The following is a 26,868-nucleotide window of genomic DNA, read 5'->3' as shown; positions in this document are numbered from 1 at the left end:
GGCGGGAGGCGGAAGGGCCTAGGCTAGGTGGGAGGGGCCGGGAAGCCGGGGCTGTAGCGCGCGGCTGGGGGGGTGGAGGCTGCAGAGCCAGCGAGCAAGGGGCGGGGGCGCTGGGGCCGGCGCGCAGGAGGGGCGGGGGCGGCGGGGAGGGGGGCTCGGGCTGCTTGTGTCGGAGCCGGCGGGGGCGGCGGTGCGTGCGCATGACGCGGGGGGAGGGCCCGGGACGCGCGCTCCCGGTCCCGTTGTTGTTGCCGCTGGAGGCTGTTCCGAGGCAGCGGGATTGCGGCGCCGGGAAGCGCCCAGCAGCAGCGGCGGCTACAGCGTGCGCGGCGGCGCCTTCCGACCTCGGCCACCGGCCCTGGGTCCCAGGCCCCATGCACTAGCCCCGCGCCGCCGGCTCTGTAGTCCCAGCCCCGCCAGCCCCGCGCGCCCGCCCGCCGCCGCCGCCGCTGCGCCGCCCCGGGCCCCGGCCGGGCCCGCCTTGGGCCCCGCGGCTCCGGAGCCATGAACTTCCAGGCGGGCGGGGGGCAGAGCCCGCAGCAGCAGCCGAGCCTGGCGGCGCCGGGGGGCGGCAGCGGCGGCGGCGGCGCGGGGGGCGGCGGGCAGTTCGGCGGCGCGGGGCCGGGGGCCGGGGGCGGCGGTGGCCCCTCGCAGCAGCTGGCCGGCGGGCCCCCCCAGCAGTTCGCGCTCTCCAACTCGGCGGCCATCCGGGCGGAGATCCAGCGCTTCGAGTCCGTGCATCCCAATATCTACGCCATCTACGACCTGATCGAGCGCATTGAGGACTTGGCGTTGCAGAACCAGATCCGGGAGCACGTCATCTCCATCGAGGGTGAGCGGAACCGGGGGTTGCGGGAGCCGGCCGGGGGCTCTGCGGGCCCGGCCTGCCGCGCTCTCCCCATCGGGGGTCCTCGCGCGCCCGAGGTCCGGGCCATGCGGCTTGCTGAACGCCAGGCACTGCAGAGCCGGCGTCCAGGCTTCGCCGTATCTCGTCTGGGGACACTTTTGGGCTGAGGGCCTGTCTCGTGCCGGGGGACACGTTTTCTGCTCTTGGTGCTCCAGGGTTCGAGGGTGGTGTCGCTCTGGGGACGGGTGTGCTCGGAGCCGCAGAGGTGCGGTGGGGGGCGGGGGGTTGGCTAGATCTGGTCAGGCGTGGCCGGGGAGGGTGGGCGCGCCGGAGGGCCTCGGAGGGCCGGGAGGTGGGGCAGCTGCCGGAGAGGCGTCTCAGCTGCTGGCAGGGCTGTGTCCCGCGGCGGGGCGGGGATCGGAGCCTCCCGTTAGTGGATGGCAGACTTCCCGGGCCCAGCGCCCGCGGGCCCCGAAGGGTGGCGCTCGCGGCGGCGCCCTCTCCCGACGCACATCCCGCACGCTGCCTAGGCCCCGCAGGCCCGGCCTGGCCAGGGGATCCGGCGCCGCGACCGCGTGGGAGGTGCCGGCGGGTCCATCCACGCGTGCGCTGGGCACCCGCCGCTGCTTTCCAGGGAGCCTCTCCGGAGGCCGGCGCGGGACTATGGGGCGCTGACCGACTTCCAGGGACATGACGTGGGGCATCAGGGGCCGGAACCCCTGGCCACTGCACTTCCCTGCGCTCCTTTTTCTAGGCTCTTGGACCTTGGACTTCAGCTATCTAGGGGCAGAGGAAGTGGGTGCACACTGCTGGCAGATGCCCCACGACCCCTGGTGTGAGGGCCAGCACCACCCGCGGCACCCCAGTGGCATGGTGACCTTTGAGTGCCCAGTGGGCAGATGGGCCTCACCCTGGGCCATCTGCTTCCTCCTCCAGTTCCATTTGAAGGGGGACGCCCACCAGCAGGTGGTGGGTTTGGCCCGAGTGGAAATGCAGGGAGAGTGCGAGGCGTTTTGCTGATGACGTGGAATTGTGAGCAGGGACCTGTCTACTACTTGGGCCTCACAGTTCATCCCGTGTGAGGTTCTGGGGGCCCCTTTACCCGAACACCCGCATTCTGCTTTAAGAGATCCTCATAGCTGGGGAAGAAGCATTGCGTCTGTTGGGAGTAGAAGACCCCATTGGAGATGGGGTCTTGCCCTTTTGTTGTGACATCCCAGTCTGCCTTCCTTTTGTCCTTCCCCAACCCCTCTCTTGTCTCTTTCCTCTCAAGGCTGAGTTCATTGTGAACTAATTAGGTGACAGAAATAACTCATTAACATGGATCTGAGTAAATGGCCTGAATCACCATTATGGCTGGGGACCTGGAGGTGGCATTTGTGTGAGCCTGGGGCCCCAAAGAGAGATGACCAATTTTTCCTCCTAGAGCTGAAGGGGGTGGGGCCAGGAGAGCCGCCATTCCCTGCAGCTTCACTGCTCTTTGGAGGAAGTTCCTGATCAGCTCCAAGATCTCCCACCCCACCCCACCCATGCCCCTTTTAGTGAAGAGACTTGATGGGACAGCCACAGTAGGGGTGAGGGAAGACATCTGCAGCACAGAGCTCTTTCCAGAGCAAGGAGAGGCAGGAATCCGGCTTCCTTAATCGGTGGTTACCCTCTCGCCCCATCACAGCGCAGGGCATCTCTGGCCAGGCATCTTCTGGGGTGTGAAGGCCATGATCGCTGGGCGCACCGGTGTTCACCCTGATCTTAAATTCAACACGACAGGCAGGGCCGCTCTTAGAGCCTTCCCCTGTGACCAACTTCCCCACTGCGGTTTGGACGTACCCCATGTTCCGTCTCCTTAGCCTGGGATCTTGGTAGCACCCTCGTGAATCCTGGGACCTGATGTCTCATTGTCACCAGGCCCAGCTGCTCCTCACACATCCTTCCTGATCCCTGCTTCCCTGTTCTTTCTTGGCAAGGCCTCCCACCTCTTTCTTCTTTCTCCCCCTTTTTTTCCAACCTCTCTCCTGGAGCCCATTTTTATTACCCACCTCACCCTTGCTTTCCCACTTCTGTCGCCCCAGCTTTTCTGCTGTAGGCAGGCATCAAAAGAAGGAAAAAAAAAAAACAACCCAGAAAACTCCCTTCTCCAGTTTCTGCCCTATATCCTTTCTCTCTCCATCTGCCAAACCATATTGCTGCTGTCCTGCAAAGCAGCGGCCCCACCTTCCTTCTTGGCGGAGGGAGGGGAGCAGCCTCCCAGGCGATTCCGTGCTCACGGTGAGTCTGACTGAGCCCCCACTGCCAGGACCCAGCAGACCTGGGTTGCGGCTGTTACATAAACACACTCATCGCCTGGGAGGCCCGATCCTGTGTTTACTAGGGATGCGGCTTAGTGGGAAGGGATGACATTCTCCTGGTGTGTAATAAGCCTCCGCCTCATTCCGGTAATACTCAAGTGAAAGGTGTATGTGCCCCAGCTCTGAAGGTGACCTGGGAGACGTCAGGATCCATCTGGGCCTCAGGAGGCACGGTGACACCTTGCCCTCTTGTCCTCTCCTTGCTCCTTTCAGTCACCTCTGACCCCATGGCCAGGGCAAGAGGAAGCCGAGTAACATTCAGCTGTCCGGGGTTTCAGGACAGGGTTTGAGGGAAGGCAGACCGTTTTCAAAGTTCCTTTTCCTACCAAAGACCAAGGAAGGAGAAAACATGTCTACCCTGGGGTCCTAAAGAAAGAAAGAAGCATAACCAGGAGCTGCGATGCGGGGTGGGAGGAAGGAAGGCTCACCGCGTGCAGAGCCTCTGAGCCCCTCTTACCTCCCTGGTGGGGAAACTGAGGCTCAGAGAACACAGGGATCCAAGCTGATCGTCCAGGGTTTATGTGGGGCCTCAGGCAGGAGCGTGCAGGGAGCGAAGCTCTCAGGACTCGTGCTACTTGCTTGGGTCTCCTGTTGTGTCTTAGAAAGAAGGTGGCAGAGGAACCGGGCCTCAGGCCAGATGGGGGACAGCCTGAGCACCCGGAAGTCAGGGAGCTGGGCCAAGTGAGCAGGAGCTGGGTGAGCTGTTGGGAGAAGCAGCCTTTGGGGTCCCAGCAGGTGGCCTGGAAAGGCAGACTTGTCCCTGAGAAGATGTGCACCCCTGAGGAGGTCTGCCTGAGGGGGCCAAGCAGGGCCCCAGGGAGGGAGGGCTGGAAGTGGACTGTGGCCACGGCTGTGCCCAGGAACCAGGCTTTGTCAACTGGGTGACTTGTTCCTGCCCCCTTCCTTTTCCCCTGGGGTCTTTTTAAACAGTGCAGTCCCTGTGAGCTTTCTGGTGGCACGCTGGCTTGGTCTTACCCTCACCTCGTTCTTCATGCACACGTGCAGGCACTTTCTTCCTGTCTCCATGGGCTCAGGGCTGGGTAACATTCTGCAGAGCTTTTGCTGTGGGTTCACATCTAGGCTAGAGAGAGAGGGGGACACTGGCTGTGGGTGGGCCTGTTCGGCTGGGGGCTCAGTGGGACTCAGCACCCACACTTCCTAGAAAGCATTCCCAGGCTTTCAGAGTGGATCCCCTGTGTGTCCGTGACTAGATCTGGCAAGAGCGCTGAGACGCAGAGAGAACTGTAGACAGAGAGACAGGGAGGCTCTCTCCTGAGCTAATTGTCCCTTCTGCCTGTTCCTCGGAGTGGGGATCCCCCAACACGGTGATAATTACTCACCTGTGGGCTCTGCGATGAGCACTTCCCCGGGAATTAGCTGGTTTAGGGGATGAGTGCCTGGTAGCAGGCTGGTTGCCTAGTTAGGACTTTGTGCAAAAGAGCTCTAGGAATTCTGAAAAAGAGGATGTCCTGTGGGGCTAGTGGCCAGGGAGGGCCGCGTTTGTTCTAGATGCATTTATTTAGCTCCTACTGTGTGGCCCAGTTGTATCAGGACAGTGGAAGGCAGGAAGGAAGGGGAGAAGGGGAGAGGAAGGTATATGCCGGCACTCTGAACCCTAGAGGTGAATGGATCAGCCTGTAGGAGGTGCCACAGGGGGCTTGGGAGTGGCAGGAATAAACCCAGAGTTTTAAAAACTCAGGGCAAAGGTTAGAGACTAAGGAAGACTCAGCAAGACCCTTTCCTCAAGGTCAGAGGACAGGGATGGAAGCCCGACCCCAACCTGACCTCAGGCTGCAGTGAGGACACCCCCCCCCACCAACCACTTCAGTCCTCATTCACTGCCAGGTGGGCAACACCCCACAAATAAGACAGTGCTTGTTGCTGAGTACCTCATGGCTAGTAGCACCTACCACTTAACTTTACCATTTATTTCTTTAACTGAAAGTGAGTGCCGGGCATGGGGGTCCAGGAGAGGGAACAGGTTTGCGAAGATGACAGGGGAGGGTGACACCTTAGCGTGGCACTGAAGGAGCAGCAGGCTGGGGCATTGAGTCCACAGGGGACGGGCAGGAGGATCCTGGCTCAGGAGTTTTAGTGCTTTATCCTTCATCATTCATTTACACCTCGCCAAGTTCCAGGAGACCGTTCAGATGGCACTTGAATCCTGCAGGAGACGGGCTGTCATGGGAGGGTTCAAGCAGGGGCGATGTGTGCTTTGCACTGGGGGGACACGTGCTCTGTGTGCAGCATGCCTGCCGGGTGGATCAGAGGGTGAGCAAGTGGGAGGATTAGTGAGCTCGTAGTGTAGTGTCCACGGGCGGCGCCCTCCCTGCCAGCTGTCAGCCCGGCTCTGCCTCAGAACCTCAGGAGGAGGGGAAGTAAAGGTGTTCTTGCAAAGTGGGGGGAGCTGAAGTCTAGGGGAGGCCGAGAGGGCCCTTAGAGCTCCAGGCTCGCTATTCAGCATCACCTGAGCACCCACCTGGACCCTCTGGCTTGCTCTTACTCTCTTTTTAATATGCAGATAACTGCAAACTGCATTCTCCCTGACCCCTGGCTGGCTTCCACCGTGCAGGCCAAGGGGTCAGGGGCAGGCAGCTGATTCTGGGGCATGGAGCTCAGCATGCGGGTGTGAGAGTGGGGAAGGGACGTGACCTGGGCCACCTGCTCTGAGGATGGAGACGCTGCGCTGTGCAGTATTTCACCGATTAGCATTCCTGGGCTTGCCCGCTGGAGATTGTCACAGGCCTTTGCGGCACTGCAGCGTACCGTTTATTTTCCCACAGGCTCTTTTCGAGGTGTGCAAGTCTCATCTCCACTTTGCAAACGAGAGAGCCTAGGACTTAGCCGGCGGCCTTCCCCAGAGAACCAGGGGCTTCACCTGGTTTTCCGGCTCCAGCTCGCGCTTTTCCCCTTTATGGATGGACAAATGAGCTTTGGGGGGCCCCGCCAGACCCCAGTCAGTCCTTCTAAGGTGCCTCTCAGGGATGCTTTTGACCTTGAGTTTAACCTTTGGAAACGTTTAGAATATAACTTATGGGCAACTTAAGGCTCTTCTTCTCTGCTCTGTCTTCTGATGTCTCGAGTCCCCAGCTGGACGGTGGCCCTTGAACGTGCATTTCCCTTCCGTGAGGACATGGATAATACGGATAGTAGATAGGTGCTTGATCAAGAAATACTTCAAAGTATTTAAACGTTGTTAAATTTTAAGTACGTGTTTAAATGACAACAATAATGCATGCTTGTTGTTAACAGATTGAAATGTGGAAGGAAGTAGGAGAAATGTGTGTACCCTGCCTTCCCCCCCCCCGCAAGGGGTACCTATTTTGGCTGTCGGATGTGTGCCTTTCCGGACCGTTTCCCATTCTCCATATATCTGCTGTCAGCTACTATGTGATCACTTTGAGGTTACTGGCATTTCACAACAAAGGTGGGGTTTTGTGGAAAACGCCTTGTCGGGAGAAGGAACCAGAGAGTCACAGATTCACGAAAGGCCCCGGGGTTCATCTCCCCCCATCTGGCAGCTCTCTGACAGGTGTCAGGATTCCTAGGTTCTCGTTCCTCTTCTGCCACTGACTGGCTGTGAGAACTCGGGCAAGACACACGCACACACATACACGCACGCATTTATTGAGAGCCTGCTAAGGCCGTGGTGATTGATGGCAGAGAAACCCATTAAAAACTGTCACCGAATTCACAGTAGCTGTCTGTTACTGTGGATTTTCTTACAACCTGGAAGTATTAGGTTGGCTCAAAAGTAACTGCAGTTGTTTTTAAGCTTTTAAACCGCAATTATTTTTGCACCAACCTAATACAACTACTGGTGTGAAGGCCAGCCACAAAACTTGCTCGTGTCAGCGGGTTCCCACGCTCCCAGTTTGGGAACCACAACTCACGCCATTTTGCTCCAAGAGAGAAGGTGGGAGCGAGCCCAGGCTCTGCTCTTGCAGGAAGATCAGCGAAAGTATCCATGTCTGGGGGGCTGTGTCGTGGGCCCCTGTCAGTCCGGGTCTTGGTTACTGGTGAGTTGGTCCCAGGCCTCAGTGTGTCATGTCCCTTTGGTTTGGTGGTTTCATCTCACGTGGCTGCTCCTGCCCTACCTATGTCCCCTCCCCTCTTTGCTCTCCTGCCTGGAGAATAATTCTCCATGAGCGTGAGGAGAAGAAAGACAGGCAGGGAAAGGAGCCATCAGGTCCCCCCGGCTCTTCTATCTACTGTGGGATTGGCCTGCGAGCTCACAAGTGGATGTGCCCGCCTGCCAGCCTGTTGCTGGGCAGACCAGTGTGAACAGCAGTCAGAGGACTAGTGGCCTTCTCCCCAGCAGTGTTGCACCCCGATCAAATAAAGTACTGGCTTGTGAGGTGCAGGTGGTTGCAGGAATAGGGTGCTGATTCTACAGCCCAGACAGTGCAGATGGAGGAGGGCGAGCTCCGCCCTCCCTTCACTGCGAGAGAGGGTAGACATGACCCCCAGGATTCAAGGTCACTGTTTTGGAGCAGGGTCTGGTTAGGCCCCCAGGCCTTTCTGCATCCTGGTGGTCTCCTTCCAGCTCCAAGGAGAGGTGGGCTGGGTGACCCTGCTAGCCACCTCCCCCCACCCCCGCCATGACCCCCAGCAGGGGTGCCACGATGCTACATGTCACCAGCAAATGTCACAATATTCCCCACACCCCATCCTGGCATTTTAGGCAGGGGCTGTTTTTGTAAGTTTTTGTGTTTTGTGTGTTGTGTTGAATTCGTGCTAAGTCATACATACATGAACAGAAGTATGGGAAGTTTGTGAACATGTGCGTAATATTGGAAACCATGCGGCACAGAAGACAGCCCCTTAGCCAGCAGCCCATGTCTGGTCTTGCACCGGCTCTCAGCCCACTTCCCTGCGGGGAAATCAGGTCTTGCGCCTGTCCTCCCCCTGCCTGGAGATGAGATAACTGTGGGCCTGTCTGCCCAGCAGGACCATCCCCTTCTATGGCAGCAACAAATGCTGGTACCTTTTAGCAACCCCCTCGTGGTAACCTTTGTTCAGGGCGGCAGCAGGGAACCTGCAGGTGGGCTGGTCCAGGCAGCCCTCTGCCTCTAGCGTGTCCTTTGTGACATCTTGGATGGGATGTCTTGAGTTCCCTCCAGCCAACCCAGAGCACGTCTGGTAGAGCTCTCCTTCCCCAGCCCTGTCGCTGTTGGGAGATATGCGCTGTTCTGAACGTGAATAGACCTTCCTATCTTCCTGGGTCCCCATCTCCCTGCCGGTGGTGTCCTGTGGGCCCTGAGCCCCTCCAGGTGACGTGAGTGCCCTTTACCTGTGAGAAGAGTGTCTCCCCGAGGCACCGGCAAGCTGGGATCTAAGCTTGGTTCCGTCCAGCTCCAGCGCTGGAAGCTTTCTGGTCTAAAGCCGTGGTCCATTGGCTGCCCCCTTCACCAGCCTTCCTTAGCCTGGTCCTTCATGGGGCCTGGAGCAGTCGGTGCTCTTCCCCTGGCCAGCGTTTGTCACGAGCTGGTGTCTGCTTTGCTCACTGCTTCCCCTTTGGACGCTGAGCCCTGAGCCCCAGCTCAGTACCGGCCTGGCAGGTGATGCTTCACCAGTGACCAGCCCAGGAACCCTGTTGGGTATAGGAGGTCACTCAGGGAGCCCCCCATCCATATCATGCTGGTCTGTCCTGCTCTAGGGCCACAGTGCTGTCATAGGGCCCCCTCCTAGCCAGGAGGGCCCCCGCTGGACCCAAGGAGTAGGCAGCAGGTGGCTGCAGGTGCCTGAGGAGGAGCTTTGGGGCCTGCACAGGTGCCGTGGGTCGGCAGGGGAGGCCAGATACTGTCTTTCAGAGCCTGTGTCTTCTCTCTGGCTGGAGGGTGGGAGGTGCCTCCTGCTTGAGTCTTTGAGATGGGCGGGCTCTCTGGCTTGGGCCCAGCTGCTGGCGCTTGTTGAGTGGCCGCGCTGAGGTGATCGGAGAGGGTGGCAGTGCGCCACGTTCTCTGTCCTCCCTCTCGGAGTTCCCATTCCTCCTCAAGGGGTCAGAGCTGGGTCAGAGCTGGCCGGTCACTGAAAACATGGGTGTCCTGCTTTTTGGCTCCTGCTTCTGACAGGTCAGCTGGCTCAGGTCTTAAAAACCAGCTACCTGTCTGGTGAGCAAGCTTCCCTGGGAAGTGTGGAAGTGGCCTTCCCTCTGCCAGGCCCCCAGGAAGGTGGACATGGGTGAGGAGCCAGTAACTGGCCCGGGCTGTGTGACCCCCGTCGCTGGGGCGGAGTGATAGGGTGATGGTGGGTAAGAGGCCTTTCCTCCTCCAGGGGAGGAAGCCGTCCCCGCCCCGAGGCGCCTTCTCTGTGTGGGGTGGGAGCAAGCCGTGAGGTCCTGAGCCAAGTCCAAACAGCTTAGTATAGACCCATCCAGGGCTGAGTGGCGGCTGTGGGCCATCCCCGGAGTGTGGGGTCTTCTTCTCTAAGATGTGACGGAAAGACACTGAGATTTCCTGGTGGTGGTAAAAGAAAATCTGTCCTCAGAGTGAGGGGCTGGGATGCCCCAGCCCTCGCATCTTGAAAGTGAGGTGGGCTGGGTGCAGTCCAGACGGAGGGAGCTGAGTGACCGGCTGTGGGCTAGGGGTACGGCTGGAGGAAGGCGAGGCCCTTCTAAATTCAGATTCTGGGAGAGTGGTCACTCCTGGGCTTGCCCCACTTAGCATGCCGTAGCTTTCTTCCCACAGTGTCCCCCAAACTTGATCAAGGGTCAAATGTACTTCTGTGACAAGTGGGGCTAGAGATCCACTACTGCCTGAGGCAGCTGAGCCGGGAGTGGGCCATGTGTGAGGGCCCAGAAGTGTGGCCCCTTGCCCTGAGCAGGGGCTGGGCTGAGTCACGCTGGGTGGGCACTGAAGAAGCATGGTGTTTTTCGAAAGAGCACGTCAGGAGCCCAGGGTTGTAGTACTGTTCCTACACAGTGACCCAGCCGTGTGGACGCTCTGGCAAGCTGGCTGCTTCGATAGGCGCTGCGAGACACTGCTTTCCTGGAGTAGTGGTTTCATTATGGAAATTGCTGGCGTAGTGTGTTTCTGAGCTCTTCAAACGTGCCACCCCACACTCTAGCACTTTGTGTTTGTGCGGCAAATGTCGCAAGATTGACAGCTCTTGCTGCGGGTGACAGGGAGTTGCAGGGTTTTGAGCTAAGGGCGGCGGGATCAGATTTGGAATCTCAGAATGGTACTGAAAGGAGGAACTTCTGTTGGTGCTCCTGGGTGCCGCTTTCTGCCCTACACGCCTGCGCGTAACTCGGGTCCGTGTTATCACCCCATTTTTGCAGATGAGGAAGCTGAGGCACGGAGATGTAAAGGAATTGCCCAACATTTCACTAATAATGGCAGAGGCAGGACCCGAACCCAGAAAGTCTGGTCTCAGAGCCTGTGCTCCGAGCTGCCATGTGCTATTGCACCACGGAAAAGATAAAATGTTTAAAAATACAGGAGGAAATGAGAAGAGTATTGTCTCATGTTGGGATAAGCGGGACCCTCTTAAACCAGATAGGAAGCCCAGAATTTATAGAGGAAAGGACTGACAGGTTTCCCCCCAGCTTTTTATTTTGAAAAATGACTACCTTGAAGGGCTCTTCGTGAATGTCTTACCCTGTTTGCTTTTTCGCCCTCTCGCTCTGCCCCCTTCCTCTCACACACACATTTTTCTGGTGGTGATAATGGTCAGTAGCTGTAGGCATGGTGACATGGTGGCATCTCCCCCGTGAGCACTTCAGCAGGCATTGCCTAAGAACGGACATTCTTCTACATGACATAAGACCAGTATTACACCTATGAAAATTAACAAGGATTCTCTAACATTTGATAGCTCACCTGTCACCACATTTCCTCAGTCTCCCCCACAACGTCTTGTATAACCTTTTTGTTTTTCCCGATCTGGATGGATCAGGATGGACCAGGATCCGTCGTGGTGATTTTCCCCGTGACACAGACTCTTGAAGAGTCCAGGCCACATTTGTTGTAAAAGGTTGGGTGCCCTGGATTCAGAGGCTGCTGCTGCTGGGCATTATTGAACTTGTCCGTCCATCCCCTGCCCTGCCCACCACCTGAAGTGAGGTCTAGGGGCTCGAGCTCCAGGCTAACCCCTTTGACAGGGGTACCGCCTATGGTGTCCCATCGGGCCCTGCTGGCAGTGGTCTTAAGGAGACGACCACCACATCTCCAATTCTCGAAATAAAGCGAGTCACACGAGTTGTTTGGTTGCCCGGTGCATATTAAAGTTATGTTTATGCTCTGCGGTATTCTGTTAAGCATGCAGTAGCATTATGTCTTTTAAAAAGTATGTACCTTAATTAAAAATACTTTATTGCTAAAAATTGCTAACCATCCTCTGAGCCTTCAGCGAGTCATGGTCTTTTTGCTGGTGGAGGGTCTTGCCTCGATGCCGATAAAATGCAGTATCTGCGAAGTGCCGTAAAACGAGGTCTGCCAGTATTAACGATGAGTGATGGTTAACCCACTGACATACTTTGTTTTTCCAGGTGTTGATTTCCCTTTAATTGTATTTCCATTAGAGTTTTGACAATTTTTCATTGTAAAGGATTTTTTTATTTTCTGCAGTTGAATCTATTGCTCCTCTCTCTCCTGTCCTGTAATTCTGCGGGCCTTTTGCATATAGCTTCCTGCCTGCTCCTTTCGCACAGCCCCACACAGCTTCCTACCTGGTTCATTCCGAGGCCGCCCTACCCTGCACCTTGTGGGCTCAGCAGGGCTGGGGAGGGGGCTGGAGGCTTCAGGGAGGAGGTGGGCGTGAGTGAGCCAGGCCTTCTGCCCGGTGGGCTATAAAGAGGGCACACAGGAGGTGCGGGCAGGGGAGAGGGTGAGTAGACTTGTCTGCTGGGGTTGTGAGGCAGTGGACAGGCCGTTTACAAACCGTTACGAGGTTACCCGGGAGCCCGCCACCTCTGCCACTGCCTGTCATTAGCCAGCTACGACTGGCAGCCCTGACACTGGCCACACGCAACTGCTGCTCGGTCTCCTTGCTCTCCGGGAGGGGTCCTGCCAGGGGCGTCCTGGTCAGTTCTGACTCTGGCCTCTAAGTTCGCAGAGCCCACAGCTCTGCCAAGGTCCTAGAGATCTCCTGGCCCTTCCTGTCTCCCAGCTGAAGGCCTGGCGGCCCAGCGAGGGGACGGCCACTGTCAGCCCCAGAGCGCCTTCCGTCATGTCCTCCTGGGGCCCCATGTGGTCTCCAGGGTTACCTGATGCTGGTTTACAGTGATGGCGTAGCCCTGGGGCCCAGGCCTGAGAGCTGATGGGCTGGCCCAGGCAGCAGTCATCAGGCTAGAGGCAGATGAGAGTAGAATTAAGATGAAAGCCTCAGTCGTTCTGTGATGGGCGAGAACCAGTGGGCCCGGAACACACGGTGGTGGTTAGCAGGAAATTGTGCCTCTGGGGTGGCCCTGTGGCCCTGCGCCACCCCCGCCCTTTGTATCTGCAGTTCAAGAGAGTGGTCTGACTTACCCACTCCTCTTCTCCTTGACCACAGGCCTGCCCTGGCTGCTCTGTGGCTCTGCCAAAATCTCACTAGGCCCCAATTGGTCCCCTTTTGCCGTCAGAGGTAATCACTCCTTTGTAAGTGCCACAGATCCCTGGGAGAGTAGCCCCAGATCTGTGTGCTTCAGCTTCTCGTCCTGAGCCAGCGCTGGGAGAATGGGAGTAGGGCAGGAGTTTATTTGGAAGAAGGGTGAAGGCCCCTGCCAGGAAGGCTAACTGGGCCACCTCGATGTGGGCACCAGGGCAGGAGGAAGGGAAGCTAAGCCGGGAGTGCCTGTAAGATGAAATGTGGGTTGAATTTGGTCCTGTGTCAGCAGACAGCTCGCCAGGCCAGGGAGGCCCAAGGGCTCAGGGCCAGCCGGATGGCCTGGGCTGGAATGCCAGCTTCTGCCACTTCCTAGCTGGTGACCTGAGGCAAGTTACTTGGCATCTGTGCCTCAGAGTCCCCATCTGTAAAATGCGGAGATCAACAGTAGCTTTCTCAACGGGTTCTTGTGAGGGTTAAATGGGTCAATGTGTACAGTGCCCGGAGTGCAGCCTATTGTGTTCTATAAGCGGCTGTCATCATCAGGTGACGAGTGGTGTCCCATGTGGCCACTGCCTTGGTTGTATGGGGCACCAGAGGTGGCGCTGGGCGGCAGGGTCAGGTGTCTGTCATCCTGTGCGTGCCCGAGAGCCCTGGACAAGTGAGAGCAGATTAGATATTAGCTTCGACAGCAGAGACAAGATGAGCTGGGATGTTACCGGGGGGGGTCACCAGGTTTGAGAGACTCCTTGGGGCTTTCTGGGGACAGCTGGCATGAGCTGAGGGTTGACTTACGACTGCGGACTGCCGCTGAGCTGGCCAGGGTGGAGGGAGGCAGCCTCCACATCCAGGCACTGCTGTTGTCAACCTAGCCCTGGCCCTGTGGCTTCCTTTGAGCTGGGGCCCATCCCAAGGGTTCCCCGGGCCTGGGCCTGTGTGTTGGATTCTGGGGGCAGTGGGTGGGCTCGGACTCAATATAGGCCCCCACCCCCTGGGGAAGTTACCTGTCCCACTTTCAAAATCTGTACTGGGAATTCAGATACTTTTAAACTTTTGTCCATTAGACTCTCAAGCCACCCGAGTCTTTTTTTTTTTAAATTATGTGCACAACCCTCTGCCCCCTTTTTCTTGAGATCCTGAACTTGCACGTCTGTGCTCTGCGTGGGGGTCCACCTGGCAGTAGCAGCTCCGTTTCTGCTGCTCCTCCATCTCAGAACAAAATTGGTACAATTATTTGAATACTTTATTGCATCTTCCCTCGATTCAACTGTTTTACTTTTGTAAGAATAAGATGAAAGTAAATTAGAGTGCTGGTACTGCTGATAAGGAATGAAGGTTCATAAATTGAAGACATTTTAGTAGCCCGTTGGGCTGGAAGAAGCAGATTTTTAGCTGAACGTGTATTCAGTTTTGAAGGAAGGAACACTTAAAAACGTATGAAATGCAGGAAACTTGTCAAGATTGGGGTGAAAAGGCAAAGTGCCATTAGGGAGCATCCACTCTTTTACAGTCTGAGTCCAGTTCCCCTCTGTGAGGTGGCAGTTGCAGTCTGCACCCCGCCCTTCTGGTCACAGGGAAGATACACACGCGCTGGTTCCCTTTTCCTCTTGGAGGAGCAGTTGAAAAGCAGCGGACTTTCCCGTAGAGGATGGTGTGTGCAGGGCCCCTGGTCGTGAGATGGCCCCTTGGGTATTTCCCGGTCTGAGCCATGTGTCTGGGTCCCGTGTGTCTGGGTCCCACTCAGGGTGTTAGAAGTGGCAAGGTGGCACAAGGTCAGGAGGCCAGTGGGGTCGCAAAGAGGGACTGAGTCTTCCAGGGGAGGGCTTTGTCCTGTCCACTATAATGCCGAGCACAGAGTTTGTACACGGAAAGAAAAATGACACTATATTGAGTAGCTAGTTTGGTGCTAGAAGGTCATTTCCGGGCTGGGATGACGCTGTTCCTCAGAGATTGGTTTAGATTTCCTCCCTTTGTCCACCTGCCGGCCCCTTTGATCCCCTCAGCTTTTCCATAGGGAGGAGGGAGCTTTCTGATGCTCTGGACTTGGGAGATGGGGGCAGAATTCTCTGGCTCCTCTGAGCAGTCCTGGGGGGAGGGGGACTTGGAGATTGGGGGGGCTGGTTTCTGTGTAGTCATACCTGCTGGGCCCCTGGGGCCTGCCCCCTTGTGTATGTAGCTTCTGCATGTTTCCTGGAGCTGCTGTAACATAGTGCCACAAACTGGGGGGCTTAAAACAAGGGAAATATGTTCTCCCGCAGCGCTGGAGGCTGGCGGTCTGAAATCAGGTGCTCACATCTGTTCCAGGCCTCTCTCCATGGCTTGTGGACAACCGTCTTCCTGCGTCTCTTCACATTGCCTTCCCTCTGTGTGACTGACTGTGTCCAAATTTCCCTTTTTTATAAGGACACCAATCATATGGGATTAGGGGCCCATCCTATTCCAGGGCGAGCTCAGCTAATTACATGTACAACCAACCTATTTCCCAATAAGGCCACATTCTAAGGGATGGGGTGGGGGGGGAGTTTAGGACTTCAAAATATGAATGTTGGGTGACACAATTCAGCCCATAGCAGCTTTCATCAGATTTTCAGAGAAGTTGTGACCCACATGGGTGCAAGAACTCTGAGGTCCAACTCTGAGGTCTCTTGGGGAAGAGATGGAGGGACCAGTAGTGAACAGGCCTGAATGGACATGGAACTGCTAAAGTGTCCAGCTAGATGTCTGATTTGAAGAGAGCTAACACCGGTATAAATTTTCTTTGTCCGCCTCTCGACTTGGGGTCTGTGTGGATGATTTTTCCTGTGATTTATCCCCTCAACAGACTGTCCCAGCCAGGGACCATCTTATAAGCGTGCCTCCCTCCCTCCCCACATGGAGAACAGAAGCCTGGGTGCACAGTTCATGCTTAGCAAAGACATTCATTCATTCATTCATTCATTCACTCACAGAATCATCATACACCTCCTACATGCCTGGCTGAGTTCTCGCGGGGGAGCGTTAAACGCACCAGAAAAATACCCGAGAAGAATGACTGTTATGTGACCACTGTGATGGAGAGCAGTTGGGCACTCAGCTGGGGAGGGGAGGGGAGCTGGATGAGCAGAAGCACAAGCAAGCAGAGGGGCCCTAAGCTGTGTGGCTGAGGGAGGTGGGGAGTGGGGACAGTTAGTTACAGGAGATGAGCTCAAAGAGGCACGTGGGGCATTGGGCATTAGAAGACCACATTCTGCATCAAGTGGGAAGCCACTGGGAGGCGGTGGCTGGGAAGTGCCCAGGTCACTTCTGGATTGGCAAGTGGGGATTTAGCCGGGGAGGATGGCGGCTTGTCTTGGGCTGTGCTCCGGCGGTGGGAGAAGTTGAGGTGGCTGTGCTATTAGTTAGGGTGGAGAACATGAGGGCTGAGTGGTTTGAGGATGGAACTGCTGCTGCATCGAGGTCTCGGTGGACAGCCCCATACTTGTAAAGAGTCAGGAGTCTTGCCGGCCTCCAGTACGAGTGGCAGGTTGTTGGGGAGGCTTCGGGCAGGCGGGGGCAGGGTGGACAGCCCTGAGTCTCCCCTCTTCTCAGACTGGAGACCTGCACATGCTGCTGCGGGAGTCCCCTGCTTCTTGCTGCCCGGGCAGCCAGGGCTGCAGGAAGATGTTTTGCTGCCACCTTGTGGGCAAGAGGAGTCCCTGTGACTTTGGGGGCTTTGTGGCTCTGGGACTGCGGGGGCTGTGGGAAGAAGCTAAAGCCATTCTTTCCCTGAGCCGCCCACAGACACCCTTGGTTTCAGCAGGAAGGTAGCCCTTCCCATCTCTGAGCAGGCCATCCGCAGGCTCCCTGTGGGTTGCATGGCCTCTGCTGGGCACATCTCCACACTTATCAGCCAATCACCCAGCAAATATGTAACTGGAGATGAGGTACAGATTGGGTGGGATGTGGGATCCCTGGGCCGAAGGCCGCCCTTTCCCCTTGCTCAGGCCCAGCGTTCTGTTTCTGCAGTGCCTTGCATGTCACACCACCAGGTCTTTCTCCTTCACCCTGGCTACCCGGATGCAGGTCAGTAGTGTATCCCCGCTGTCCCCAGACACGTGATTGCACACCCGGGGCAGACCATCTGAGGCTCGGGCTGGTGTGTGTAGCTGGTCCCGCTCGCCCTGCTGTGGGTGCGGCCAGTCAGCTACTACTTCTCCTTCTGATTTCCTGGTCCTCAGAGCAGCCGAGCTGTGAGGTGCTCAATTTCTACACGTTACTCCTTGGGAAGCGTGTGTCCATCCTTACCCAAAATGCTCACTGCTGGCATTGCGAGACATGGCATCTTTAATTCCCTTAGAAACTTCCATGGTCACTCTCACTCCCTAGTGACAGGGTTGGCCTGGTGTTTCTGATGACCAGGTAAACAGAAAGCTGAAACGAGGGCTAATTTTATGGAATTTCTGTGGTCCCAGCCTGGAGCTTTTGTGGGGCTGCCCTCATTTCCATGGGGCTGTGCTGAGTGGAGCTGTGTTTGCCGCTTCTCTTTGGAGCAGAATCTTGTCACGGAGACCTCGTCCCTGACTGGGGATGAGGCCAATGAGGAGAGATGTGTGCCCGCGCCACTCTCCTTTCTGGGGCCTTTGACTGCCTTGATGCCCTGGGACTTTCATGTGTAGGCAGGTGCCCTGCTCTGCCTCGTTTCTTTGGGTCAGGAACGGTTTCTGGGAAGAAGGGATAGGAAGGCGGCAGCCCAGTGAGGAAGAGGAAGCTGTTCAGGTTTGGGAATTGACCATTTTGCCTGAGCTTATTCTACAGGCGCAGTGGGAGCTGGGAGCTGGTGTGTCCTCTGAGAACGTGAGCTGTCCTTTCACCTCTGGGACCAGGCACTGCTGCCCACCTTCCCTGAGCCCGTGTGTGTGCGCGCGCGCCCGCCTTTTCCCTCCTAGTCCATCCTGCTCCTCTCTCACCAGGAGAGCCAGTTGGTTTGAAAGCACCTCCTCGGTCCCCAGGTGGCTCCCAGGCTGAGGTCCTGTGCTTGCATTTTCGTTTGCTTGGGGGGCAGTTTGCAATGAGTAGCCTTATTCTTTTCGGAAGGGGAAATTCCGTGTGTGTGTGTGTGTGTGTGTGTGTGTGTGTGTGTGTGACAGACAGAGACATGCAGATAGGGAAGTTGAGTGTAGGAGTCTTAAACTTGGAAATGTGAGTCAGGATTCCTGGGTCGTGTTCTTGTCTCCATGCCTGAAGGATCCTGGGAAAGGCCCTTCGGCTGAACCATCTATTATGTGGGGACTGTGCACCCAGAGTGGAAGAAGCCGCCCTCATTACTGTTAATAACTAGTCCCGGGAGAATATGAATTCACCCTAGGGCCTCTCTGGGTGATCCAGCCCGGGACTTGGCAGTCTCCAGCTCTTTTCTGCGGGAGCACCTAGGATGGAGAGGCCCTGCCTTCCTCAGGCATTCCCCCACTCCAGCCCCCTCTGGAATGTGCCACTTTTATCTTGTACTTTGCTTCTGACCAGGGCCCTGGAATTCTAAAGTTGAGAGGGAAGTTGGGAATTGGGTTGGACTCTGGGGGTGGAGAAAACCTGGGAGTATTATCTCGTTAAAGGAAATGCAAGCCCCCTCATCCTCGCCACTACCTAAACTGGTTCCTCCTGATCTGCTTGGGGTCCTTGTGGGTTACGGTAAATTGGCTCATCTCCAGGGCCTTGGGGGGAGGACGGGGGAGAGCCCCGCGTCTGAGTGTCTGCTGCTGCAGCCCACACTCATGAAATTCAAAGGACATCAGTGCTCCAGCTAGTACTGCAAGCTAATGCTTTAGCTCTGCACAACCTCTGGACAACCTCTGGACAGGAGGTGAGACCCAGGAGCGGCAGGAGCCCAGAGACCTCAGGGACTCAGAAGTAAGTCCTTTGTCCAGAACTGTATGGTCCAGGTCCAGAGGTTTTTGACTTTCCACTGCCTTTAGGCAGGACGACACTTAACCCGGTCCAGACGATTTTATAATCGCCAAGGAAGAAGACAGCCTCAGTTATGAACAGAACAGCCGACTTGCCTTTTCTAGCCTCAGAATGTCTGAGCCGAAAACTAAGATACGATCGTCTTCTCAGACTCCCCATTTTACAGATGAGGAGACTGAGGCCCAAAGAGGGCATATGACTTGCCTTCTGACTACTAATTTACCCTTTTATTAATTCTGGCCCTGGTGTATTTATTACCTTCTGGATCTTTGGAGAAAGAGCAAAGGGTCAGCCCACTTCTGTTCAAAACGGGCCCAGTGTGTGGTGTGCTGAGGACTGTTATTTATTTGGCCTGCTCTTAATGACAGCTCCTCACCTACCTGTCCCAATCCGAGGAGGAGCCCTGGGCAGGAATTTCCTGTTTTCTAAGGACTCCGGGGGCTGCCCCAGCAGGCTGGCTGCCGCCGTTCCGGGGTGTTCCAGGCCGGGCTTGCTGCCTCTCTCTCCTTGCTGGGCTGGCTCCTGGCCTCTCCAGGTCTGGGCTTGCCGCTGCGCAGCGGAGGAGGTGAGCGACTCAGTCGGCCGACGCCAGGTGCCTAGAGGCCGGAGGTCCGTGTGCCCCGGCCGCGGCCCGGGCCCCGCCCCGCGCCCCTCGCCATGGGTCTGGCCCACGCCCGCGGGCCCTGACCATGGAGCGGGGCTGGCAGCCGGGGGACAGCTACAGCTGGGAGCGGCCCACTGCCTGCCGCCGCACCCTCAGCGTCTGCGACTCGCTGGACCTGCACGGCGCCCCGGCAGGCCGCGCCGCCCCCGCCCTGCAGGCCGCCCTATGCGCCGCGCACGAGCAGCCGTCACGGCCGCGGAGTGTGTGCTCAAGCAGCCAGGGGCCGCCGCCCACCGGCGCCCGCAGCCTGCTGCTCGGCCTCCTGCGCTCGCGCCTCGGCCGCCGCGGCCCCGCCGACGGGCGCCCGCCGGACCCTGGACCCGCGCCGCCAGAGCCCCCCGGCCCGGCCGCGCCCAGCCCGCCGCCCAGCCCCGCACCGACCCGGCGCAGCCGATCGCGCGGGACCCAGGCGCCGCGGCCACGGCCCACCAGCATGACGTTCCTGGAGGTGAACCGTCTGGAGCTGGCCGAGGCCGAGGGCGCGGGCGCCGGGCTGGGCCGTGCGGGCAGCGCCGGCTTCCTGCGGGGCTCCTCGCTGTGGAGCAGCCAGCGCTGGCAGGTGCTCCGCGGCAGCGGCGGGCGCATCGGCCCCGGTCCCCGGCGTGGCCTGTCGGCCCTGAGGAAGAGCTTCAGCTTCCGCCTACGCCGGGGCCAGGAGATCCGGCGCGCCGAGTCCGGGCTGCTGCCCCGCGCGCGCACCCGCAGCGATGGCGACGCCAGCTCCTTAGGCGCTTTTCCCAGCCGCCGCGACCTGCTGCTGGGCACCGAGACCCCGCGCGCGGTGCCCGACTCCGGCCGCCCCCGCTCTGCCGCCGGCCTCTGGAAGTTGCTCACCAGCCGCTTCCGCCGGAGGGAGCCCGCGCCCACCGAGCCCCTGTGGAGCCGCCGGGCGGCCGTGCACCCCGGGCTCCTGGGCTCACCCAGCGGTAAGGGGAAGAGCCCTGCCGCGGGTCCTCTCTGGAAGGAGTCCGCGTTGAGAGTGGATGGGAAGCCTTGAACCTACCTGGGAGAGGGGGGCGTGCCGTTGCGGCTGGAGACAGCCAGGGTGTCCAAGCGAGGTCAGCGCCCCGCCAGCTCTGGGTTCGATGACGATCCAGCAAGGTGGCGCGGCAGAGGAGGACTTGTAGGCATTCTGGGCACTAGTGCTGGCCCACAGAGTGGTGACATAGCAGGTCAGGTCTGAAGGGCCCGTTCCTGGCTTTTGGCACCGGCAGAACTGAGGCTCAGGGAGCTGAGACTCAATAGAGTCAGCTGCCTCTAGGCGGAGCTAGAACACTTCTAGCTCCCAGGTAGGGCTTGTGCCCCTTCTAGCTGCCTCTGTGAATGCGTTTAGGGGCAGCTTGTGGACCCGGTCATCATAACAGCTCTTTGATGCGGCCTGGGGCGGGGAAGCAAGCGTGGCTCAGGCCAGAGCCATCTAGAGTGGTTGCAGACTGACCATTCCAACCTAGAAGATAAGGAAGATGGAGTCGGCCCTTGGGGGGCTCTGCGTAGCAGCATGAGGCTCCCCTCTCTCAGGAGGTGCCAGTGCCAGGTGGAGATGGACTGAAGAGGAGGGAGCCCAGGAGGCGGGTCTCTGGGGAAGAAAGGGTGGTGGCCTCCACCACTAGGAGGAGTAGCCAGGGAGAAGGGCCAGTTGGGTGGGGCAGATAGCTCCCCATTCAACCTGCCTATCACAGAACAGGGCCAGGTAAGGGCTCCTCCCTCTTCACCCAGGCAAGGAATGTAGTGGGTGGCCCCACCCTGTATGGGGGAGCTGTTCCTACTCGCTGCAGGAGGCTGGCCCCCTTGCCCAGCCGCCAAGTGCCCAGCCCGGCTTGGGTCTGGGCTGAGACCTGCTGCAGCGGCCTCTCACCTGGGTCTGGTGTCTGGGCCCCAGGGGCTCCAGGCTGGGTGCGGCTCAAGGTGGGAGCTGCTGGTGGAGCAGTAAGAGGAGGAGGGAGGGACCCAGGTGCAGGGGACCTTGCCCATACCCCTCAGGCCCCTCCATGCGACTGTCATCAGTCTGTTCCACTTTCCTGCTGCTCCCTAGGCACGGACCTATGGTAAGGGTTGGGGTCCCATCTGGATAGCAGTGTCCCCTGGCCTTGGCCTAGGAAGGGGCAGCGTAGGAGAGAGCTGGTAGCAGATAGCACAGGTGTGTATGCCACCCCCACCCTGACAGGTGGCCTTCTCTCCTGCAGACTCCTTTGTGAACAGCCAGGAGTGGACGCTGAGCCGCTCGGTGCCGGAACTTAAAGTGGTGAGTGAGGCAGCCCTGGGGTTGGGTGGGCTCGAGCTCCGAGTGGTAGCCCTGGGCATTGCTCCCCCACTTCCGGTCCCCCCTTCTCCCCACCATGCCTCTCCCTGCAGCCCGTCCTCCTGGCCCTCTTTCCTGCCCTCAGCACTGTCCCTTCTCTATCATGCTGTTTGCCTTTCTTGCCCTGTCTCTTCCCCTGCGCCCTTTGCCCACTGCTCACCCCTTCCTCTCCCACAGGGCATTGTGGGGAACCTGTCCAGTGGGAAGTCGGCCCTGGTGCACCGCTATCTGACGGGGACCTATGTCCAGGAGGAGTCCCCCGAAGGTGAGCGTTACAGATTGGCCACATGGCCCTCTCCCTTTTGTCTGTGTAGGGCCGTTGTGAGTCCCTCACCCTTCTCAGTCTTTCTGTCGCCTCTGCTGGAAGCTGTGGGTTTCTTTCTGCTTGGCCCTTGGGCGTGACTATGCGCTTTGTCCTAGGGGGTCGGTTTAAGAAGGAAATTGTGGTGGATGGCCAGAGTTACCTGCTGCTGATCCGGGACGAAGGAGGCCCCCCTGAACTCCAGGTGAGGCTCCCGCCCAGCCCTGGTCCCTTGCGTGTGTGGGGAGGGGTATGGAGTTCGCCGGTGACCAGGTGAGGCTGGTAATTCTGCTCGGTCCCCCCTAGTTTGCTGCCTGGGTGGACGCAGTGGTGTTTGTGTTCAGCCTGGAGGATGAAATCAGCTTCCAGACAGTGTACAACTACTTCCTGCGGCTTTGCAGCTTCCGCAATGCCAGCGAGGTGCCCATGGTGCTGGTGGGCACGCAGGGTGAGCAGGCCTACAGGGCTGGGTCCCCAGGCGGGCAGGGGGTAGAACGCCCAGCTCCCACCCCAAGGGCTGACCAAGTCCTTCTCTTGTGGCCCCAGAACGGGCACGTCCTCCTTGCTCCATACTGGGTCTTTCCCAGCTAAATCCTGCCCTTTGTGTGACGATCGTGTCTGTGTTTTTAGAGGAATAAACTGAATGGCTGGCTCATTTCCACTCAGTGAGCCGGTGGCAGAGCTGGAACAAGGCCCAGATGCCGTGTTCTCATGCTCCGTGTCATCTGCTGCCCCAGCCTCTTTGCCACCCACCCTCTAACCAAGTGCCCACCCCCCAGCAGCCCCAGCTTGTAGGCAGGCTGAGTAAACCCTCACCCTCCCACGTCCACAGACGCCATCAGTGCCGCAAACCCCCGGGTTATTGATGACAGCAGGGCCCGCAAGCTGTCCACAGACTTGAAGCGCTGCACCTACTACGAGACATGTGCGACCTATGGACTCAACGTGGAGCGCGTCTTCCAGGACGGTAACTCGGGTACCAGGTGGGATGGCTCCCCCAGAGCGGGCTCAGGAGGGCCCTCTGGCCAGTGGGGCTGTGTGCTCTGGGGGGCGGCTCTAAGCTGGGCTTCTCCCTTCTCCCCAGAGGGGTAATTGACTCTGCTGTCCCCTGCAGTGGCCCAGAAGGTAGTGGCCTTGCGGAAGAAGCAGCAGCTGGCCATAGGGCCCTGCAAGTCACTGCCCAACTCGCCCAGCCACTCGGCCGTGTCCGCTGCCTCCATCCCGGCCGTGCACATCAACCAGGTACTGCTCACCTCCCCCTCCCCGTGTTTGCCCGCTGTGGCCCTCCCTCTCTGTACTGTCTGTCTGCCTGCGTGTCCCCACCTCGGCTAGTCTCCTGCCTTGCGGATGGTTTATAAGCACCAGCTCATGCCACCTGCATGGCTGGCCTGGCCTCATCGTGCTAGTGTCCCATCCCTGCTCGCCACCCTCTCACCCAGCAGCACTCCAGCTGAGGCAACTGAATGTTCACTCTAGTCGGCACTGTTAGAGCTGTTTCAGGAGCTGCCTCCCGGGGGCAGACTCAGAGGCACACGGGTACACTTGTAGGCCTGCTGGGGACCAGCCCTGACAAAACCAGGAAGCATGTGCGGCCCCGCCCCTGCCACTGTTGGCCTTCTGGCAGTGTTTGCGTTTAGAGGGCAGTGCTTGCCCCAGAGGGACCAATGGCTTTCATGCCCTGGGGGATATTGAGAGTACTTCTGAGGCAGTCCTGCCAGGGTCCCTCCCATAATACCACCTGGGTACCTGTCCACTTCTGGCCTGCTGCCAGGTGATTTTCTGGCCCTTGGCATGTGCGTCAGAGCATCCTTCCGTAAGAGCATTTCCCACTCCATTCCCTGCTCTGTGGAAAGCGCTGGGCCATCACAGCTGTGCGGGCTGGAGCTGTCCAGCAGCTGCTGCTTTACTCCTGCCGCTTCCTGCTGACAGCCTGGTTGCTTTTCCACACTCCTCCCTTTAGCGCTTTAGAAGGTAGCCGGGCTTCCCCCCGAAAGTGTCCCCTTGGGAAAAAGGAGGACATTGGTCTTTCCTCACTATCTCCTCCTCAGCCGACAGAATTCAGGACACATGGGCCCTACCCAGGGAGGGGCCCTGGCAGCCGAGGGGCTCAGTCCGGGTACTCTGCTCCTTTTGTGCACTTAGGATGGCTGCCAGGGCGGACACATTCTATACTCAGGGACCGGCGTGGGGGCAGTTAGGGAGCAGGGCTTGTACTATGCCCGTTCCTGAGCCTTGGGGTGGACACTGCTGTACACTTCCTGTCCCCATCCTGTCACCCTTTCCATCTTCCCTTCCTGTCCTGCCCTCTTCCTTCTCTGCCATGTGCTCTGACAGCAGTCTGAGCTGCATTCCCGCTCAGCCATGGCTCCGCTGCGTGCCTCTCCCATCACACACACTGCCCCAAGCAAACCTCATCCTCCCTGGCCTGAGCCCCACGTCCTTCATATATGTCACCGATTTTGGGGAGCTCCTCCAGGGCGACCTGCTACCTCGAGCCAGACCCACCTGTGAGCCAAGACTCCACATTCACTTCCGGCCTCTGTCACTGATTCTGACCTGCTAGCCTCTGCCTCTGACTTAGCTCCTGGTTGGCACAGTTGGCAGCCTAGTGCAGTGACGACTGGTCCTTGCTGGCCTCCAGGCCAGGCCTCCTCTCCCCTCAGTACCGCCTTTAGGAGTTAGTGCCACCTCTGTTGCGCCCTGAGCCCCAGGCCAGGCCCCCCACACTGCAGGGCTTCCCGGCTCCCACCTGCCACCTGCCCCTGCACCCCACCCCAGAGCCACCTCAGCAGCCCTCTCTGTCCTTAGGCCACGAATGGCGGCAGCAGCGCCTTCAGCGACTACTCATCCTCAGTCCCCTCCACCCCCAGCATCAGCCAGCGGGAGCTGCGCATCGAGACCATCGCGGCCTCCTCCACCCCCACACCCATCCGCAAGCAGTCCAAGCGGCGTTCCAACATCTTCACGGTATGTGCCCGTGCCCCGCCCCTCCCACCTGCCCCGCTGCCTCCACCCAACAGGTAGGGCCCGGCTAGGAGGGGAGGAGGCAGCAGCCACGGAATCAGGGAGGAGCCCCCTGCCGTTCTTCCTCACACAGACACAGCTCTGTAGGTCCCTGCCAGAGCCCTCATCCACACCTATCCTCTTCCAGACTGTTCCTCTGAGGCCACAGCAGGCCGCCCTCAGCACATCCACACACACCTGCCTGTCCCGTCGTACATGCCCATCCTCTCTCCCGACCCCTTCGGGCTTCTTGGCCGGCTTGAGGGACCTTTGCAGGTGTCGGCTCACTCCCCGGACAGCCTGCCTCCTGTGGCTGTGCACTGAGGGGCCGGCTGCTAGAGCAGGAGCCAGGGCACAGGCCTCCCATCCACGTTACCCCACGCCTCCCCCCACCGCTGCGGATGGTCTTGCAAAGCCCTAGGCATCTTCCCCAGGCCTCTGTGCCTCAGTACCCTGCCTCCGACCCCAGGTCAGTTCTCTCTCCCCTCTCTGCAGACCTCACACCCGGGGTCCCACATGCCTCTCACTGCTCGGGGCCCGGCCCCTGAGCTCTTAGGGACCCTGAGCTTGCTGGTTGTCCACACCCAGCATCTGACACACAGTGCCCACCCCCACACGCTCCCCCTCCAGCTGGGACTTGGCTGGACCATTCCGGGATCTTGGGTCAGATACAGGTGGGTGAGCTGCCGTGTGGATTCACAGGAGATCGCCCTGTCCTGCTGCGTCACTCAGTGTGCCTCTTTCTCAGCATCAGGGCTGGTCTCTCCGCCTGGCCTTGTGTCCTGCCTGCCAGGCCAGGCCCCCGCCAGGCTCTCCGGAGCCCTGCCCAGCAGACCCAGTGCTCCCAGGCCTCGCGCATTCATTCTCACCTCCGCCCGCCCAGCACACTTGTGCCTGGTTTGCCTGCTTCCATCCCGTGCCTGCCACGCGCCCCCTCCCCACCCATGCTGACGACCCTCTTTCTGCTGACAGCTGCTGCCACGCCTTGCACTCCCAGCCCTGACCCTGCGTAGACTCGAAGCTTCTTGTTTCTGTTCACGCCCATTGAGACTCGCAGGGCCTTGGGCTGCCTGCTTGTGCCCACATCTGCTGCCACTGCTGCTGCTGCTGACGCTGTAGAGCCCTTGGGTGCCTGTGTTTTTGGTGACCGCCATCTGTGCCCTCGGCACCTGCTCCCTGGCACCCTGCCTCAGTCACCTGCTCCCACAACACCACTCTTAACCTCCCACCTTCCTCTGCTGCTAGTCCTGCTATTCCCAGGGCACGCGATCCTCCCCCATCCGCCGCCCATGCCCAGCTCACGGCCTCCTCGCCGCGGCGCTCCCTGCCCCGTGCCCTCTGCTGCCTGCTACACTGCTGCCTCCGCCTCCCATCCTCCTGCGGGCCCTCCCATTCTCTCCATCTTCATGGTGGCGACCTTATTTTTTCTTTCCATTATTTCCATGGTGACTTCACTTGCGCCATTGTCCCCGAAGGTGGCCTCCAGACGTGTCCGTCTCTAGGGGTGCATCTCGGGCCCTCCCCCTCATCGTCGCTGTTGGGGCCACCCCCTCTACCTCATCGTCCTCCCCAGCAGAGCCACGCCTGCTCTGTGGCTGGTGGCCTTGTGACCCTCCTGCTGGACATGGCCATTGACATCCCCCGTCTCCCCCATGACTTCATGTACTTGTTTTGTTGCCACTCTTGCCCTGTTTCCTGCCATGGGGTGTGCCCCTCTGGGCTCCTGGGGAATCCTCTGGTGGTTGGGGGCCTCTTGGCTCACCAGTCTGGCTGGTGCAGGCTGCACCCTCTGTCCCCAACCGGCTCTTCTGTCCGGAGACCCGGTGGCAGCCGCCCCATCCACCTTCCTCCTTCCTGGGCCAAAGGGGCAGAGGCTGTGGCGCCCAGGAGAGGCCCGGGGCCAGTGCTGATGGTGGAGCTGCAGGTGGCGGCCTGGGCCCCAGTTCTCCCTGCTGCTGTGGC

At 59.0% G+C, this 26,868-nt stretch overlaps 1 protein-coding gene across 10 annotated transcripts in view; it reads left to right on the top strand.

The window, feature by feature from the left end:
• The first annotated feature begins 363 nt into the window (after positions 1-363).
• Positions 364-26,868, top strand: part of AGAP3 (ArfGAP with GTPase domain, ankyrin repeat and PH domain 3) — a 48,252-nt gene continuing 21,747 nt past the window's right edge. For 2 of the 10 annotated variants that reach the window (XM_088799797.1, XM_088799798.1), the window contains exons 1-8: positions 364-832; positions 21,487-21,545; positions 21,780-21,867; positions 22,023-22,108; positions 22,210-22,351; positions 22,736-22,870; positions 23,018-23,145; positions 24,712-24,870. In XM_088799797.1, the coding sequence (XP_088655923.1) occupies positions 505-832; positions 21,487-21,545; positions 21,780-21,867; positions 22,023-22,108; positions 22,210-22,351; positions 22,736-22,870; positions 23,018-23,145; positions 24,712-24,870 (1,125 nt within the window). In that variant the 5' untranslated portion in view covers positions 364-504. Of the gene's footprint in view, positions 833-19,216; positions 20,230-21,486; positions 21,546-21,779; positions 21,868-22,022; positions 22,109-22,209; positions 22,352-22,735; positions 22,871-23,017; positions 23,146-24,711; positions 24,871-26,868 lie in introns of those variants that run through there. The other 8 variants (XM_088799799.1, XM_088799800.1, XM_019712815.3 and 5 more) reach the window with 8 other exon arrangements.

This window comes from Rhinolophus sinicus, chromosome 8 (assembly GCF_057876585.1).
Source record: "Rhinolophus sinicus isolate RSI-liver-muscle chromosome 8, RSI-T2T, whole genome shotgun sequence".
Taxonomy (NCBI): domain Eukaryota; kingdom Metazoa; phylum Chordata; class Mammalia; order Chiroptera; family Rhinolophidae; genus Rhinolophus; species Rhinolophus sinicus.
This window is presented reverse-complemented; position numbering and strand designations above follow the sequence as displayed.